General features: G+C 45.3%; 1 protein-coding gene across 4 annotated transcripts in view; it reads right to left on the reverse strand.

Annotated features, from left to right (window-relative positions):
- Positions 1–245: 245 nt before the first annotated feature.
- The window catches only part of MAMDC4 (MAM domain containing 4), a 117,115-nt gene continuing 99,810 nt past the window's right edge, over positions 246–17,550 (reverse strand). For 2 of the 4 annotated variants that reach the window (XM_040324480.1, XM_040324478.1), the window contains exons 27-29: positions 6,927–7,035; positions 2,405–2,583; positions 246–471 (exon numbers count right to left, since the gene is read on the reverse strand). In XM_040324480.1, the coding sequence (XP_040180414.1) occupies positions 430–471; positions 2,405–2,583; positions 6,927–7,035 (330 nt within the window). In that variant the 3' untranslated portion in view covers positions 246–429. The remainder of the gene's footprint in view (positions 472–2,404; positions 2,584–6,926; positions 7,036–17,550) is intronic. The other 2 variants (XM_040324481.1, XM_040324482.1) reach the window with 2 other exon arrangements.

Genomic DNA, 17,550 nt, shown 5'->3' on the forward strand with positions numbered 1-17,550 from the left:
TGCCTTTTATGTCAAGCAGAAGGCAGTTGTCCTGTTCATTTGTCTGCCTCAAGTTTATCCAAAGGAAATTTATGAACCACATGTGCTTTCCAGGTGGGTAAACACCACCCTCTGTATAAGTATACCGATTGGTGCACCCGTGTGAACAAGGCATAAATATAGTGAAGTGAAAATAACTGACTGAACAGCAAAAGATGAATAGAATTTATATCACGATAGCTGATATTGTTAAAGAAAACAACTACAAAAAATGAAAAACTTTTATTTGTGTTCACTATTTAATATAGCCATGACTTTCTTCTCCATTTAACACTGTCCAGTAGTTTAACTGGGACAAACTTGATATCCATGCTGGGCAAGGAGCCTTGTTGGAGTGGTGGCTCTGCAGAGGTCCAGGATTACTCTCCTGTGATTGGATATCCTTGTAACTCATCTGCCTGAGATGGTGGAAGCTGCATCTTCATTCTGAAACTAAATATAGCCAGATATTTATATATGTAAAAGCTGTTAACATACTGTACAAGATTAAAGACCCCATGTCACTTTACCCTTTCAGCATTAAAGGGCATTTAGTTCACTTTTTCAGAAAAAAAAAGAAAAGGTGAACTACTAAACACCCAACAACTTTCTTTCCCACACCTGGAATCCAATTGAATCAGGCTGAGCTATGCTCAGCCATTCTCAGGGAGTTTTGAATTTTCTGAATAAATACAAAGCTCTGGCTGGCTGAGTCGCGCAGATGATGTCACATTCTCTGACTTTGTATTAATTCATAGAATACAAAGCGCCCTCTGAATGGCCTCGCAGAGCCCACCCTGACTGAGTTTTGTTCTGAGTGTGGGAAGGGGGTTTCCCATCCCACTGCCAAACACAGCGCTGTATATAGCTGAGATTACATACAGTTCATACAGCGCTGAGAGTCTTTAGTGAAGTAAATAGCTTGGTTGGGCTAACTTGGTCCAAATAAACAATTTTAAATGTCACTAAAAGCCAGAGATTAACTTTAAGGCCAAGTTCTGGTCAAGACCGTATTGTAGGAGGGTCAGAATGTAAAGTACAGAGTGATCTCTGGGATTGAAGCCAGGCAAAAAAAAAAAAGTTTTTCAGGTGCAAGTCTATCTTCCTGGAAGAGGCCTATCATGCTTAGCAAGGTAATAATTGCAGACTCAGAGACCCTTCCTTACTTAAGTTTAGTACACAGGAACACGAAAGCCGGCCGAGCATGCTGGACAATCAGCAGCTGATTGTCGCTCTGAGCCAATGGTTGAAAGCGCTGACCGGAGTGTTCTGGCAGGGGGATAAATAAATCATGGTTTGTATTGGGCTTTAAACGCCATGCCGTTAAAGCTAGAGCCTGAGCAGCAGGATGAAATAGAGGGCTTTGAGATAGCAGATATCTGTTGAAAAGGTCAGGGGTCATCTGCTAAAAATCTGAGTAATTGCAATTAGGAATCGCCGGTTTCCTCCTGCTTTTTTTTTTTTTTAGGTAGGATGTACACTGGATGAAAGATGCAAATTATCCTGAACTGACCTCACTGCTCTAAGATATTGATGGGAAGTTTGGCTTCCCTCAAAGCCCATGTTCCTTGGACTGTTAGGGATTGGGAAACATGAAGAACTTGCATCTTTTATGATAACTTTCTAGTGATAGGGAAGAAAGGACTTCCCCACTATTAGGCTGGGGTGGTGATCAATCAAGAAAGGAAGTTTCTTGTTTGGCTGGACAGGAGCATTGACAAATTGAGAGAATGTGCTTGTTTGTTCCAGGCCAACAAGAAATTTTGTTGGAGATTTCTTGAATGAAATTGGGCAAATTATACTGTTTCAAAGAAGGCTATTAATAAGCTTCATGATGATCGCCCATTGATTGGCTGAAACGCGTTGAAGCTTGATCGCGTCATTGCGGCACACTTCCGCCCGTGACCACTACTTGCATGAGGCTTATCCACTTCAGGAACGGACAGTTAAGAATATCTCCAGGGGTCTCCCCACACGCTTGTTTGGTCGTGATAGTTGGTCCATATGAAGGGGTGCACCAAGAAGCACAGGTACGTTACCTTTGACCATGAGCACCATTTATCACTCACTGGGACTGTCACCAATGCAATCTAAGCAACATTCATGCAACATACTTAATTTATTTATTATTACTATATACCACTTAGCGCAGTGTATTTTTCATGGTTTTTAGTGTCTCTTTAAGGCCTGAAACCCTTATAAAACACTTGGTGAATAACTGGGAGGAAAAAAACTGAACCAACTTTTATGAAGGCTTACTAAAATTATCTCCCAGATGTTGACAATCTATGCAGTTCTTTCATGCCCTCCAACAAACCCATATCTGATACCAGACCTCACTGCCTGGTACATCCAGTACAAAAGCCTGTATGTGCTTCCAAATTACCTGATCATATGAGACATTATCAAAGCCATCTATTTGGCCCTCTTGTTCTGGCAGTGTCGGGGCATCCTCATGGTTTCTCTTCCATCTCCGGTAAATCAAGAAGACCAGCAGCAAGAACAGGAGGATGATGATCACACTGAGAACTATGGCCAAGATTGATCCTGAATTGTTTTTTCCTGCTAGAACAAAAGTCCACAGTTTCACAATATCAGTTTTTAATCATAACCTGTTTTGTATAAAATCTGTTCTACAAGATAACAATGTGAAAGGTTGTAAAGATAAGGCTGCAAGTCTTTATTAAGGCGTATATGTGGGTTGGGCATTCAAGAGGCAAGTGACTTGTTTATTTTTTAAAGGGAAAACATCCTTTTAAGCCTACTCTGAGATTATTATTAAGGATATCATTGGAGGCCAGTCTGCCCACTTACCTCCGCATAAGAAGTCTAGAGAAAGGTCAGCTAGTTATTTTACTTTTCTTCCCCCTAATCCTGGAATAAGCACGCCTGGGCTTTCCAAGTCTGATTCTCTGGCCACAAGGTCAGTGGTAAGAAGCCTACTAAACCTTCAGGGAAGTCTTCTGTAGCAGTAATCTCTTTTGGGGGGACATTTCTTAATCTCTTTAAGCACATCTAAATCCAATAGTTTTGTATGGAATTCATCGGTTATCATCCTTGTCCCCTCCCAGAGGGACCCTCATGGTTATTTAGGAAGCAAACTTACTGATCACCATCCTCCCAGAGCTCTAACTCTCCAGTCTCTCCTCTACACCTTAAGGTTTTTCCAGGATGCTGGCCTGTGGTCTCCCTATTGCTTTCCTATGAAACCCACAATGTGGGATGTTTTAGACAACCTCCTTTGGAGCAGATAGTCGAAGTAGTGACAGTCTTCCTGATAGTCAAAAAGTCTTCAATATTCACCTGGATCTTGTATCTTCATAATGCAGAGCTGGAAGCTTTTAATCACTCAAAGGGCAGCTTAAACCAGAATATTTCTGCAGTACAGGAATCTACAGCTTACTTGCTCTCATGTCCCCTTCCACTGGTTGGAGAATAACCCATCTTTCAGCTATTGCAGGAGAATTGTTTGTCAAGTGGTCATCCTCTCTGAGGCACCCCCCTTTACTCCGGTAACATTGTAAACTGTCTGCCCCTGAGGAACAGGTAGTTCCTGAGCTGGCAGATCGGTCTTCTAGGGCTGGTGAAGATTTCTCTTTACACTTTCCGAAAGATCCTGTCATTGGACAATATACAATGTGGAATTCAAGAACAGGGTTCAACTCCTAGATCGCAGGATCATTTCCTGTACAGGTCACCTGATACAGAAACTACTGAACAGCAACATGCTGCTGATGTGCCTCTACCACTGAGAAGGAACGGGAGGTCTTTTTGTGGCAAGAAAATACGTTTTGATACCATTTTGGACGTAACCTTGTGTTCTAGTTCTGTCTGCTCTGCTTACTTGAAGTGCGGTCTTTAGGAGGCAATTTTTTTTCCCCAACTAGACATCCAAGTGCATTTTTGGTCCTGTGTAGCAGGTGGAGGATGTCAGAGTTATGCTCCACGATACCCTGGAGCTTTCTGTATGCTGAACAAGCCAACATCCAAATGTAGGTATCCTGACGGTCACTGGGAATGATCCAATGACTCAGTGGTATTTGCACACCTATGTCTAGGTTTTTCCTCCTTGCTTGCTTTGCAGCCTCAAGAGCAGGGTCTTTCTGGTGATACATTTTTCTCTAGTTTAACACATGTTCTTTACCGTTCTGATAATCAGATTTTTACTCCACAGCCTGTGATGTATTCTTGGATCTGGGGAGTCAGGAACATTTCTAGCCCTGTGACTCTTAAGGCTCTAGAAAAGGCAGGATATGTTCCCTTGGGGCTTTGTTTTAAGAGGGACTTCTCCTTGCTGATGGGTGTGTGTTGAACCTGGTCCTAAGTTCTATCAGGTTTTCAGTCCTTCATGCTGTCTTAGGGTGAAGAAATCTATCCTCCATCCCCTGCCTACCCTCGGATTGAAACTTCACCATGTACCTTAAACCTGTGTAGTTATGCTGGCTCTGTGGGATCAAATCTTGGTTCTCCAGGTGGGCAGAAGAACCTTCAAGGAACTCCTTGGAGGTTCTTCTGTCATAAGTAATCCTTATGAATCTTCCCTGATAGTTCTCACCTTGGTGAGCTGAATGTCTGCCTTGAGAGTAATTCTAGGTATGCACTTCCTTGTTCCTTTGATCCTCATGAGATCTGGTGAGAGACACTCTACTCTTTGACCATGGTTCAGTTTCTGACTCTTTTTCCACGCAGGGAAATTGTTCTCGTTCCACCCTTCTGGCTGGATAAGGTTGGCCAGTTTTTCACGCTTCTGGTATGTGGTTTGGTGTTTTCCCTTACATGTTGAAATGTTTCTCTCTTGATTATGTGACACTTTATATTGGTCTTCGAGCATCGGTGTAATTCCATTAGTTTCTTCTCCCATGGTCTGGCGGTTATTTTGTTCCTCTTACTGGGGAATGGGGGGGGGGGTGTTCAAGCTTCATCCAGTGCTAGCTTTGGGCATTGATCCTTTAGGTGGGCCTTGAGCAGTCCCCAGTTATTGTTTGTTAGGCCTACTAGCAGGTGTTTGCTGTTGCCTGCCCCTCAGTTGGACTGCTTTTGGAAGTGTCCCAATGGAGAAGACTTTCTGTGTCCCTTAATGGACAAGATAGGAAATAGTATTTTTGTATAAAGAATAAAATCCTTTTCTTGAAGTTTGAGGAATGCAGGTTCCACACTTCTGTGTTTATCCTATGCTCTTGACACTGCTTGCTAAAAAAATAAGATGTGACAATCTAAGGAGGGGTTATCCTGCAGCTGACCTAATTGTTTTTAATCCCCCTATAAGCAACAGTTTAATGCAATGTTGAACACTTCCTGTGTCCCTCAATGGACTCAAAGAAAATCATTTTAAGATAAGCACAAATAGACATTTTTTTTTCTCTTGCCTGGTTGCTTTAACTGACATTTTATGCAGATTAAAATAATCCTTTTGATCTGTAGATGAATATAAATACAAATGTATCTTGTGTCTGAGCTGTAATTTTAAACACTAGGGACTTGTTTACACCTGCATAGGTGCATCGCTTTTCACAGAGCCGATGCAAGAGCAGCTGACAATTCAGGAACCTTGTCCAGTGGAACCTTTGTCCAGCTGCCTTTGCAGCTTAAGGGGGGCTGTAAAAAATGCAGCTCAGTGACCTATTTCTACCCCCAAACACAAGTGTAAATTAAGCCTGAGTCAGGAGGTCCAATGGGTAAAAAAGCAACTTATTGCCATCAGCGAGACATTAAAACAGGGTATACTACACATGCCCAGTGCACTTCAATAGTGTGTAGCACACCCAATGTTCACAAGTGCAACTGTGGCCAGGCTATGGACAGTCCATGATTTACATCATCTCATCAAGCAGTAAACAATCCCTCACTGACCTCTCTAGTTGCAGGCACTGTGAGGCTATTCATCCTTACTTTTCACAGCACTGATGAAATTCTCCTAGCAATTTAGCCACCCCTGCTTACCCGCAGTAACTCATCAGTTCAGCTCATCCTACTCTCTCTTCAAGCAGTAAATCGGCAGCTCCACTCACCACTTTCAGCAACAAATCCAAAGCCTTCTAATCACTAGTGTAAACGCAAATTGGAAGACCTAGAAGGAGGGAGCACGGTGATCTCAGCTGGATGGAGGACTTGGGTTCAGAGGACTTCAGTGCTTCTGCTGTGATCTATTAGGATGAAGTGTTCCACAGTGTCTGCAGCTACAAAAGGCAGGAAGGGCTTTTTTCCCCCACTTGTTAAGAATATGTAAATATTACTTGTAGTCTTTAAAAGAGAAGTATGGTTTTTTTTTTTTTTTTTTTTTCTTCATATTTGACTAGGTGGATGCAGCAATTGTCCGATGCTGCATCTGTCCCAGACGCTTCTGCACTAAGAACCAAGCGATCAAACAGTCGATCACTCCATTCTCACAGCTCTGTGAGCAGAGAACTGGTGACTGTTAGTCACAGCTCTCTGCTCAAATGAGCAAGGAGGGAGCACTGTGCTGTGGAGGGGGGCGGGAGCACCCGACTGAGCCAGGTGCTGGTCCAGGGATCTAGGCAGATCCTGACTCCATGGTCGTGGTTGACACAGAGCTTGGACCAACTGTGATGTCAGAAGAGAGCAGACTTCAGCCCGCTCTCTGCTGAAAACGGGTTAACAGGAGTGCAAAATGAACTGAACTTTTGTGATCCATAGGAGAAGTACAGCGAAACAAGCTTTGGCTGGAATTCTCCCAAGCATATTTTCTTATTAGAAAGGCCCATCACACTTTGCAAACAAAATTATTATAAATATGTCCTGTTATAAATGTTTATTAAAAATATAAATACCCTGTAAAGAAATAGATTAAAGCATAACTAGACCAAAACTATTTATTTGGCTGAAGCGGGGAATGTTTTTATTGTCCACGTCTCTATTTTATGGTTTCAAAATATACAATAGGCTAATACCTTTCTGCTTTGGCTCTGTATTACAGAGTAGGTCAGGGGTGTACTTCAGATTGTCCAGTGCCATGATGGCAGCTTGAGAACGAGAACCCTTGGACGCCTCAAATACAATCTGTAAGACAACGAGAATTATACAAGACTGGGCAAGGTAAAGCGGACCTGTTACTCTCAGCAGCCAGTGAGAGTGCTAAGTTCTGTACCCTGGAAGGAAAAAAGAAACACGATTAAACCTGATCGGTTGCTGTAGTAGACAGCTGTCCTCATATTTTCTTTGGTACAGTTTTCACAATTACGATCATATGATATAAAGTGTATTTGTCACGTTGTTTTTATTGCTGGCATTGTCAACTTTAGTGGTAAAGGAAAAAAGTGCGCTTATCTGATATACTAAGTGATAGCTGCAAACTCAAAATGTTTATACAAACAAATAATGATATAGGTAAAAGATGGAGTTGCGCTGAAATAAAAAACTGTGTCTTATGCAGATCACCAGTGAAAAAAAAAATATAACAAAAAAGGAAGTCCAATGAACAATCTAGAGGATTTCTTCAAATGTGCATAAAATTATGTAAAAAAGGTGATGTGGTAAACAGTTCAGTGTAAAAACAGCTTTCTTTATCGTACATCACGGGACACAGAGAAGCATAGTAATTACTATGTGGGTTATAGAGAGTACCTTCAGGTGTGGACACTGGCACGCCCTTAAGGCAAGAAGTTCCCTCCCCTATATAACCCCTCCCATACCGGGAGTGCCTCAGTTTTTTGCCAGTGTCTAAGTTGTTGGTCACGAGTGAACATGTGCTCCAAGGAGCTCCACTGGAGGGATCCATATTGGATGTAAAAAGCCTCCATGAAATCCGGATCCGTCCAAAGTGCTTCTGAGCCAAAGTGGACGGTACCCGGGCCCCGGTTAAGAAGAACGGGGTTTGGCCTGTAATGCTTCTCTTTGAGAGCTGGATCCTGGTTATTCAGTACTTTGGTCAATTTCCTAATACCAAAAGTTTACTGACAGGGTGCGATATGGGTCCAGGGGTGTGGTGTTCCTGTCCATGGACCCTGGTCCCTGAAGGTCTATAGACGCTGCTCTCCGTGATGGGTGAAGATTGGACTGTCTGTTTTGCAGAGTCCTGCAGCGTTGGATCAGGTAAGTGAAGGTGCTTCAGGACTTGGTCCTAGGAGTAACCTTCCTTTATTTGAGCCATTATGTTTGCCTAAAGCTAACTGTCTGTGCTTCTCCTATATGGTCCTGTGTGTTGTGGGGAGGAGGGGTATCTCTAGTCAGGTAGTTAGCCCCTCCTGTGCAGGTTAAAAGCAGAAAAAAGTTGTCCAAAATGTTTGGCTTCACTTGGCTTACCTGGTTCTCACATGGAGCTGTGGTGTTCCATCCTCATGCATGGCGTGTAGCGTCATGCGCGCGCGACATTGATGTGTCTTAGGCGCACGCGCGCGCACAAATGAATTTTTTGTACGCTGCTTCGATGCGCACGAATGTGCGCGGCGTGCTCCGTGAGATGCGTGTGACGACATGTGCGCGCGTGCGGCTATGTGTGCGCGCGCGTAGCCTCGTGGTGCACGCCTAACAGCGGCGCGCGCGTGCGCATGCGCGCAGGGGGTCTATCTAAGCTGTTCTCTATGAGACTTGAGATTACAGGACAGAGCAGGTCAGGTGATACACCTAGTCCTTATATGCTCCAGTCCACCTAACTGGTTCTGGCTGACGGTGGACACAGAGATCTTGTGCACATACTTCAGTATTTAGTACTGGTGGTGGACAGTGACATTTGCTTAAGGCGCATAGTGGGCTCTGCACCTTGCCAACCATCAAATAGCAGCGTCAGTGCTGGTCTATAGGTTCGCAAGTAGTTGCAACTATTGTGAGTACCTCAGCTTTATCATGGCTAAAGGCTCAGGGACTAGAAGCAAAAAAGCAAAGGGATCGCCATCTGGCTCAGAGGATCTCAGGCATGCTCCTGCGGCTGCTTCCTCTCCTGAAAAATTGAAGGAGGCCCAGGGTGAACCATCAGGGCTGTCAGATGCCTGTTCTGCCCTTGTCCCACTTGCTCCAGTTTTTGTGACACAGGAGGCTCTGGCCTCAGCTATGGGGGGTCTGGAGCAGAGATTAGCGACCTTGATTGCATCCTCTCTCTCAAGGGAAAAACGCACAAGGTCCCCCTCTCCCTCTGAGGAGTCCCTCGATTTGGGGCATGCATCCTCAGAAGAGGTTGATTTACCCTCTGGAGATCTGGCAGAAGGTCAGCTGGAAGTAGTGGACTCTGAGGATTCCACTTTGGGAGAACCCTTTTCGGCGTCGCAATCCGAAAAATTGTTGGTCCAGTCCCTCACTGAGATGGTCCGTTCGGCCTTCAAGTTGCCACTTTCAGAGCCAGCTTCAAGTGCAGTCTCATCTTTAGGCTCCTTAAAAGCTCCTCAAGCTAATTATTCCTTCCCGGTTCACCCCCTGCTGGAAGGGCTTATCTACAAGGATTGGGAACATCCAGATAGATATTTTCTTCCTCCTAAGAAGTTTTCGGTTTTATACCCCATGGAGGAACAATTCACTAAAAAATGGGGCATCCCCAAGGTTGACGCAGCTGTGTCCTGCGTAAACAAATCTTTGACCTGTCCAGTAGACAATGTTCTGGTATTCAAAGATCCGACAGACAAGAGATTAGAGACTTTATTAAAAACCTCTTTTGCTTCGGCGAGAGGAATAACCCAGCCTGCAATTGCGGCTATTGGGATTTGCCAGGCCTTGAAGGACCAGTTTAAAGGGGTCTTAAAGGAATTGCCGGCACAACAGGCCCAGAATTTGGCTGAGTTTCCCAGAGCATTATGTTTTGCCATAGATGCTATTAAGGACTCCATTCAGCAGTCCTCACGTCTCACTCTCTCGCTAGTTCATATGCGCAGGTTACTCTGGCTGAAGAACTGGTCTGCTGAAGCCCCGTGTAAAAAATTACTGGCGGGGTTTCCCTTTCATGGAGAGCGTTTGTTTGGGGAAGATCTGGATAATTACATTCAGAAAATTTCCAGTGGCAAAAGTACACTGTTGCCAGTAAAGAAAAGGTTTAGGGGTCCCCCCTCCTTTAAGAGATCCTCCTCTCCTATCCCTAGTACTTCCGGTACCAGGCAGTTCCGACGGCCTCCTGGACGATTCAATGCAGGTGGGAAGCCACAGGGCCAGCCTCAGGCTTCCAAAAAGCCTTGGAACCGTAAGCCACAGGCCAAGCCAGCAACTAAGTCAGCATTATGAAGGTTCTCCCCCACTCAGCCGGGTGGGGGGAAGGCTTCAGCTGTTTGCGGAGGCTTGGCTAGACAGGATCCAAGACAGGTGGGTCCTCTCTACGGTCTCCGGGGGCTACAAGCTGGAGTTGAGCGAATTTCCTCCGCCGCGCTTCTTAACCTCGAACGTCCCAAAGGACCTCGGCAAAAGAAGGTCCTTAGCATTGGCCTTAGATCATCTGTTATCCCAAGGGGTAATCAGAGAGCTGCCAGTGGAAGAACAAGGTTTGGGGTTTTATTCCAATCTCTTCACCGTCCCCAAACCAAACGGGGATGTAAGACCCATCCTGGACCTCAAGGCCTTTAACAAGTTCCTAAGGGTCCAATCATTCCGGATGGAATCGATCAGGTCAGTGGTGGCCTCCCTGCAAGGAGGGGAACTACTAGCGTCCATCGATATAAAGGACGCATACTTGCACGTTCCTATCTTTCTCGACCATCAGAAGCTGCTTCGCTTCGCGGTAAATCAGCGCCACTTCCAGTTCGTGGCCTTACCTTTTGGTCTGGCCACCGCTCCTCGTGTTTTCACGAAAGTATTGGCTCCACTGTTAGCCTATCTAAGGTCTCAAGGCATATCCATAGTAGCCTATCTAGACGACCTATTGGTAGTAGACCGGTCAGTGGCCGATCTAAACTCAGCGGTACACAGAACCGTAAAATTTCTGGAATCCATGGGTTGGGTTCTCAACCTGGACAAGTCAGCCTTAATGCCTGTGCAAAGGCTCGAATATTTGGGTCTACTCATAGACACAAAGCTAAAAAGGGTCTTCCTGCCCCAAAGGAAGTTCGAGGCTTTAAGAGAACTAGTTCAACTAGTCAAAGCAAAACGTCAGCCTCCCATTCGCCTCTGTATGAGGTTACTGGGAAGGATGGTAGCCTCGTTCGAGGCCGTCCCATTTGCGGCCATTTGAGTTCCACTCAAGGGAGCTTCAACATGCCATTCTGTCCGCTTGGAACAAAAAGGTTCAAGCCTTGGATCTCCCTATGTCTCTCTCCCGGTCAGTCCGGCAGAGCCTTTGTTGGTGGCTGGTTCCCCGGAACCTGCTAAAGGGGAAGTCCTTTGTTCCCGTGACATGGCAGGTTGTGACCACGGACGCCAGTCTGCTAGGCTGGGGTGCAGTCCTGGGAGGTTTGTCTCTCCAGGGGAAATGGTCAGCCTCCGAGAGGTCTCTACCCATAAATCTGCTGGAAATTCGAGCAGTCTATCTAGCCCTGTCAGCTTGGTCAGACAGGTTGAAGGGTCTTCCGGTCAGGATTCAATCAGACAATGTCACTGCCGTGGCATACATAAATCACCAGGGGGGCACAAGAAGTCGTGCAGCCCAAAGAGAGGTGAATCGAATCCTGACCTGGGCAGAGAAATATGTCCCATGCATATCTGCAGTGTTCATTCCGGGAATAGACAATTGGCGAGCAGACTACCTAAGCCGCCAACAGGTGCTTCCAGGGGAATGGACTCTTCACCCCGACATCTTCCAGAGCATTTGTCAGAGGTGGGGAACACCAGATGTCGATCTCTTTGCATCGAGGTTCAATGCAAGGGTGGGCAACTTTCTATCCCGGACAAGGGATCCACTTGCTTACGGCACGGATGCACTGGTGTTCCCATGGGACCAGTTCTCCCTAATGTATGCGTTTCCTCCGCTGCAATTATTACCCCGTCTTCTTCGCAGGGTAAGGTCGGAAGGAAGACCAGTGATTCTGGTGGCTCCAGCGTGGCCCAGAAGGGCCTGGTTCGCGGACATTGTAAGGATGTCCGTGGGGCAACCGTGGTCCCTTCCGCTTCGGCCAGACCTATTGTCCCAGGGGCCAATATTCCATCCTTCCTTACCGTCTCTCAATTTGACGGTTTGGCTATTGAGTCCCATATCTTAAAGAAAAGGGGTCTCTCTAATGCGGTGGCATCTACTTTGATTAATGCCAGAAAACCGGCATCCAGACTTATCTATTACAGAGTTTGGAAATCTTATGTGCCCTGGTGCGAGACCAGGGGTTGGCATCCCCGGAGGTATCTCATTGGCAGAATTCTGGAGTTTCTGCAGTTAGGGGCAGACATGAAGTTGGCCCTAAGCACCATTAAGGGCCAGATCTCGGCCTTATCGATTTTTTTCCAAAGGCCACTAGCTACACATTCCCTGATCAAAACCTTTTTGCAAGGTATGATCCGGCTTAGTCCACCAGTCAAGATTCCCTTGTGTCCATGGGATCTGAATCTGGTCCTTTCTGTCTTACAGAAACAACCATTTGAGCCCTTGGCTCATATTCCTTTGGTCCTTCTGACCAGGAAGGTGATATTTTTGGTAGCCATAACCTCCGCCAGGAGGGTTTCGGAGTTGGCGGCCTTGTCTTGTAAGGAACCGTACCTTATATTCCATAAGGATAGAGTGGTCCTACGGCCCCACCCGGCTTTCCTACCTAAAGTTGTTCCAAAATTTCATTTGAATCAGGATCTTGTTCTCCCGTCTTTTTTCCCAGAACCTAGTTCTGCAAGGGAGAAGTCTTTACATACGCTAGACGTATTAAGAGCAGTTAAGATCTATCTTAAGGCTACTGCTCAGGTCCGGAAAACTGATACATTGTTTATCCTGCCAGAAGGTCCCAGATGTGGGCAGGCAGCGTCGAAGTCCATTATCTCCAAATGGATTCGGCAGGTCATTACTCAAGCCTATGGCTTGAGGGGAAAGGTTCCCCCGTTTAAGGTTAAAGCACATTCCACTAGAGCGGTGGGTACTTCCTGGGCAGTGCATCATCAAGCCTCCATGGCTCAAGTCTGCAAGGCTGCGACATGGTCGTCTGTCCATACTTTCACTAAGTTTTATCAATTGGACATAAGAAAGAATGAGGAGAGCGCCTTTGGGCGCAGTGTGCTGCAGGCTGCAGTTTGATTCCTCATGTCTGATGGCGCCCGGCTTATTTCTTGGGGTCTCCCTCCCCTCATAGCATTGCTTTAGGACGTCCCACATAGTAATTACTATGCTTCTCTGTGTCCCGTGATGTACGATAAAGAAAATAGGATTTTTATAACAGCTTACCTGTAAAATCCTTTTCTTTTGAAGTACATCACGGGACACAGAGCACCCGCCCCTCTTTTGGGGTATTTGGGACACTTATTGCTTGCTACAAAACTGAGGCACTCCCGGTATGGGAGGGGTTATATAGGGGAGGGAACTTCTTGCCTTAAGGGCGTGCCAGTGTCCACACCTGAAGGTACTCTCTATAACCCACATAGTAATTACTATGCTTCTCTGTGTCCCGTGATGTACTTCAAAAGAAAAGGATTTTACAGGTAAGCTGTTATAAAAATCCTATTTTTGAAAACGTGTTCCAGCAAAGAAATGTAGAAAAAACAAAATTAGTCCAGGATGCCTGGTTGTTGCAGACCCTTACCAGAGTTAATGATCCACAGGATCAAAATGAGCGGATAGCCATACACCTGGGCTAGACAGGGAAACGGATCCACAGCCAGACACAGACACCCGATGATCCAGCAATGGTGAGCAACCAAAAAAAGAACAAAGCTCCAATAGTGTGATATTGTATGATAAAAAGGTAAACACCCCAAGTGACTGGCAAACGGACAGTGTGACATAAACCTCCACCTCAGAACACACTGGTCCTTACCAGATTCATGTGAATAAAGGGCAAGGAAATCGTGGAAGATGACTATGCAGCTGTTGTAGGGAAACCTCACGTCCAGCAATCCTCAGAAAAGCACTCAGGGCAATAGTCAATTTTCTTGTCCTAATCCACATCTTCAGGTGGAAGATGAAGATGTGGATTAGGACAAGAAAATTGGACTATTGCCCTGAGTGCTTTTCTGAGGATTGCTGGACGTGAGGTTTCCCTACAACAGCTGCATAGTCATCTTCCACGATTTCCTTGCCCTTTATTCACATGAATCTGGTAAGGACCAGTGTGTTCTGAGGTGGAGGTTTATGTCACACTGTCCGTTTGCCAGTCACTTGGGGTGTTTACCTTTTTATCATACAATATCACACTATTGGAGCTTTGTTCTTTTTTTGGTTGCTCACCATTGCTGGATCATCGGGTGTCTGTGTCTGGCTGTGGATCCGTTTCCCTGTCTAGCCCAGGTGTATGGCTATCCGCTCGTTTTGATCCTGTGGATCATTAACTCTGGTAAGGGTCTGCAACACCAGGCATCCTGGACTAATTTTGGTTTTTCTACATTTCTTTGCTGGAACACGTTTTCAAAAGCTGTTTTTACACTGAACTGTTTACCACATCACCTTTTTTACATAATTTTATGCACATTTGAAGAAATCCTCTAGATTGTTCATTGTCAACTTTAGACTTGAGAGGTGAAAGAATTGTGCTTGTCTTGCCTGTTACAGCTAATCAGGTTAACAGCGTTAACCTGTTTTAATATTGGGCACACTGGGATAATTCAAATCCAAGATCCAGACACTGATGAGGTTGCATTGCTGTGCACCGAGGAGTGAGCGGCCCAGGGCCCGGGCCCCACTTTGCAGTCAATACAGGCAGCCTTAGGAGAGGGGCCCCAGGCTGGCACAATCGGCACTCCCAGCCTCACTCGTCTGCACAGACCAACACGTGTGCGGACAGCTTGGGGCAGGAGCGGCCCCACATATTGAAGCCTACATAGAAACAAAGTGCAGGAGGGGCCCTCAGACCTCAGAAAGACCCTGCATAGAGACATGGTGTAGAAGGGGTCCCTAGTCATTGCAACTGGTTTAAGAAATTCACTGCGAGAGAACCATTATCACACATTGTGGTGTTTTTTTTTTTTTGTTAGTATAGCATACAGGTTAAATTTATTTTGTTGTTTCTTATGTTCTATATTTAAATGCTTGTGAATTTTTGAGGGGTCCTCGTAAACTGTCACTTATACAATAAATGCTGCACTTTGTTAAAAAAGGAGTATATCACACAGTATCTCACAAAAGTGAGTACATCCCTCACATTTTTGATAATATTTTATTATATCTTTTCATGTGACAACACTGAAGAAATTACACTTTGCTACAATGTAAAGTAGTGAGTGTACAGCTTGTATAACAAGTTATTTTGCGGGGACAGCAAATTTACACTAACACCAGGGAGGGAAAATGGCTAATTGGACCCAATTTGGATATTTTCACTTAGGGGTGTACTCACTTTTGTTGCCAGCGGTTTAGACATTAATGGCTGTGTGTTAGTGTAAATTTGCTGTCCCCTCAAAATAACTTGTTATACAAGCTGTACACTCACTACTTTACATTGTAGCAAAGTGTCATTTCTTCAGTGTTGTAACATGACAAGATATAATAAAATATTTACAAAAATGAGAGGGGTGTACTTTTGTCAGATTGTGTGTGTGTGTGTGTGTGTGTGTGTGTGTGTATAACACACACACACACACACTGCTCAAAATAAAATTAAAGGAACACTTTTGCATCGGAACTCCTGGTCAGTTAAGTAGCAGAGGGGGGGGGGGGGGTATACAGAGGGGGTCGTTAATCAGTTTCAGCTGCTTTGCAGGTGCACTAGATGGGCAACAATGAGACGACCTCCAAAACAGGAATGGTTTTTCAGGTGGAGGTGTCTGACATTTTTTTTCCCTACTCATCTTTTCTGACTGTTTTTCACTAGTTTTGCATTTGGCTAGAGTCAGTGTCACTACTGGTAGCATGAGGCGATACTTGGACCCTATAAAGTTTGCACAGGCAGTCCAACTCCTCCAGGATGGCACATCAATACGTGTCATTGCCAGAAGGTTTGTTGTGTCTCCCAGCACAGTCTCAAGAGCATGGAGGAGATTCCAGGAGACAGGCAGTTACTCTAGGAGAGCTGGACAGAGCCGTAGAAGGTTTGCGCAAAATTTATAGCGTCCTTTTTTCCCCACAAATAGAGCTTTCTTTTGGTGGTATTTGATCACCTCTGCAGTATTTATTTTTTGCGCTAAAAAACAAAAATAGAGCGACAATTTTGAAAAAAAAAAATCAATATTTTTTACTTTTTGCTATAATAAATATCCCACAAAAATATATAAAAAAATGTTTTTTTCCTCAGTTTAGGCCGATACGTATTCTTCTACCTATTTTTGGTAAAAAAATAAAATCGCAATAAGCGTTTATCGATTGGTTTGTGCAAAATTTATAGCGTTTACAAAATAGGGGAAAGTTTTATTGCATTTTTATTAATATTTTTTTATTTTTACTACTAATGGCGGCGATCAGCGTTTTTTTTTTTGTGACTGCGACATTATGGCGGACACATCGGACAATTTTGACACATTTTTGGGACCATTGTCATTTTCACAGCAAAAAGTGCTATAAAAATGCATTGTTTACTGTGAAAATGAAAATTGCAGTTTGGGAGTTAACCACTAGGGGGCGCTGAAAGGGTTAAGTGTGACCTCATATGTGTTTCTAAACTGTAGGGGGGCGGGGCTGGACGTGTGATGTCACTGGTCACCTTTCCCTATATCAGGGAACAGACGATCAATGACAGCGCCACTGTGAAGAACGGGGAAGGTGTGTTTATACACACACACCTCTCCCCATTCTTCAGCTTCTGTGACCGATCGCGGGACTCCGGCGGCGATCGGGTCACGGAGCTTCGGACCGGGCCGCGGGAGTACATGATTGTGCCCAGCCATGCCATTCTGCCGACGTATATCGGCGTTAGGCGGTCCTTAAGTGGTTAACCCATCAGCAGGGCCGGTATCTGCTCCTTTGTGCAAGGAGGAACAGGATGAGCACTGCCAGACCCCTACAAAATGACCTCCAGCAGGCCATTAGTGTGAATGTCTCTGACCAATCAGAAACAGACTTCATGGGGGTGGCCTGAGGGCCAGACGTCCTCTAGTGTGATCACTGCCGGAGCTCGATTGGCATTCTCCATTGAACACCAGAATTGGCAGGTCCGCCACTGGTGCCCCATGCTCTTCACAGATGAGCAGGTTCACCCTGAGCATATGTGACAGACGTGAAAGGGTCTGGAGAAGCCGCAGAGAACTTTATGCTGCCTGTAACATCGTTCAGCATGACCGGTTTGGTGGTGGGTCAGTGATGTTCTGGGGAGGCATATCCGTGGAGGGACGCACAGACCTCTACAGGCAACACAATGAGCACCCTGACTGCCATTGGGTATTGGGATGAAATCCTTGGACCATTGTCAGACCCTACACTGGTGCAGTGTGTCCTGGGTTCCTCCTGGTGCACGACGATGCCCGGCCTCATGTGGCGAGAGCATGCAGCCAGGTCCTGGAGGATGAAGAAATTTATACCATTGAATGCACCCCACACTCACCTGACCTAATTTCAAAAGAACACCTCTGGGACATTATGTTTGGGTCCATCCGGTGCCACCAGGTTGCACCTCA

This window comes from Rana temporaria, chromosome 9 (assembly GCF_905171775.1).
Source record: "Rana temporaria chromosome 9, aRanTem1.1, whole genome shotgun sequence".
In the NCBI taxonomy this organism is placed as follows: Eukaryota; Metazoa; Chordata; class Amphibia; order Anura; family Ranidae; genus Rana; species Rana temporaria.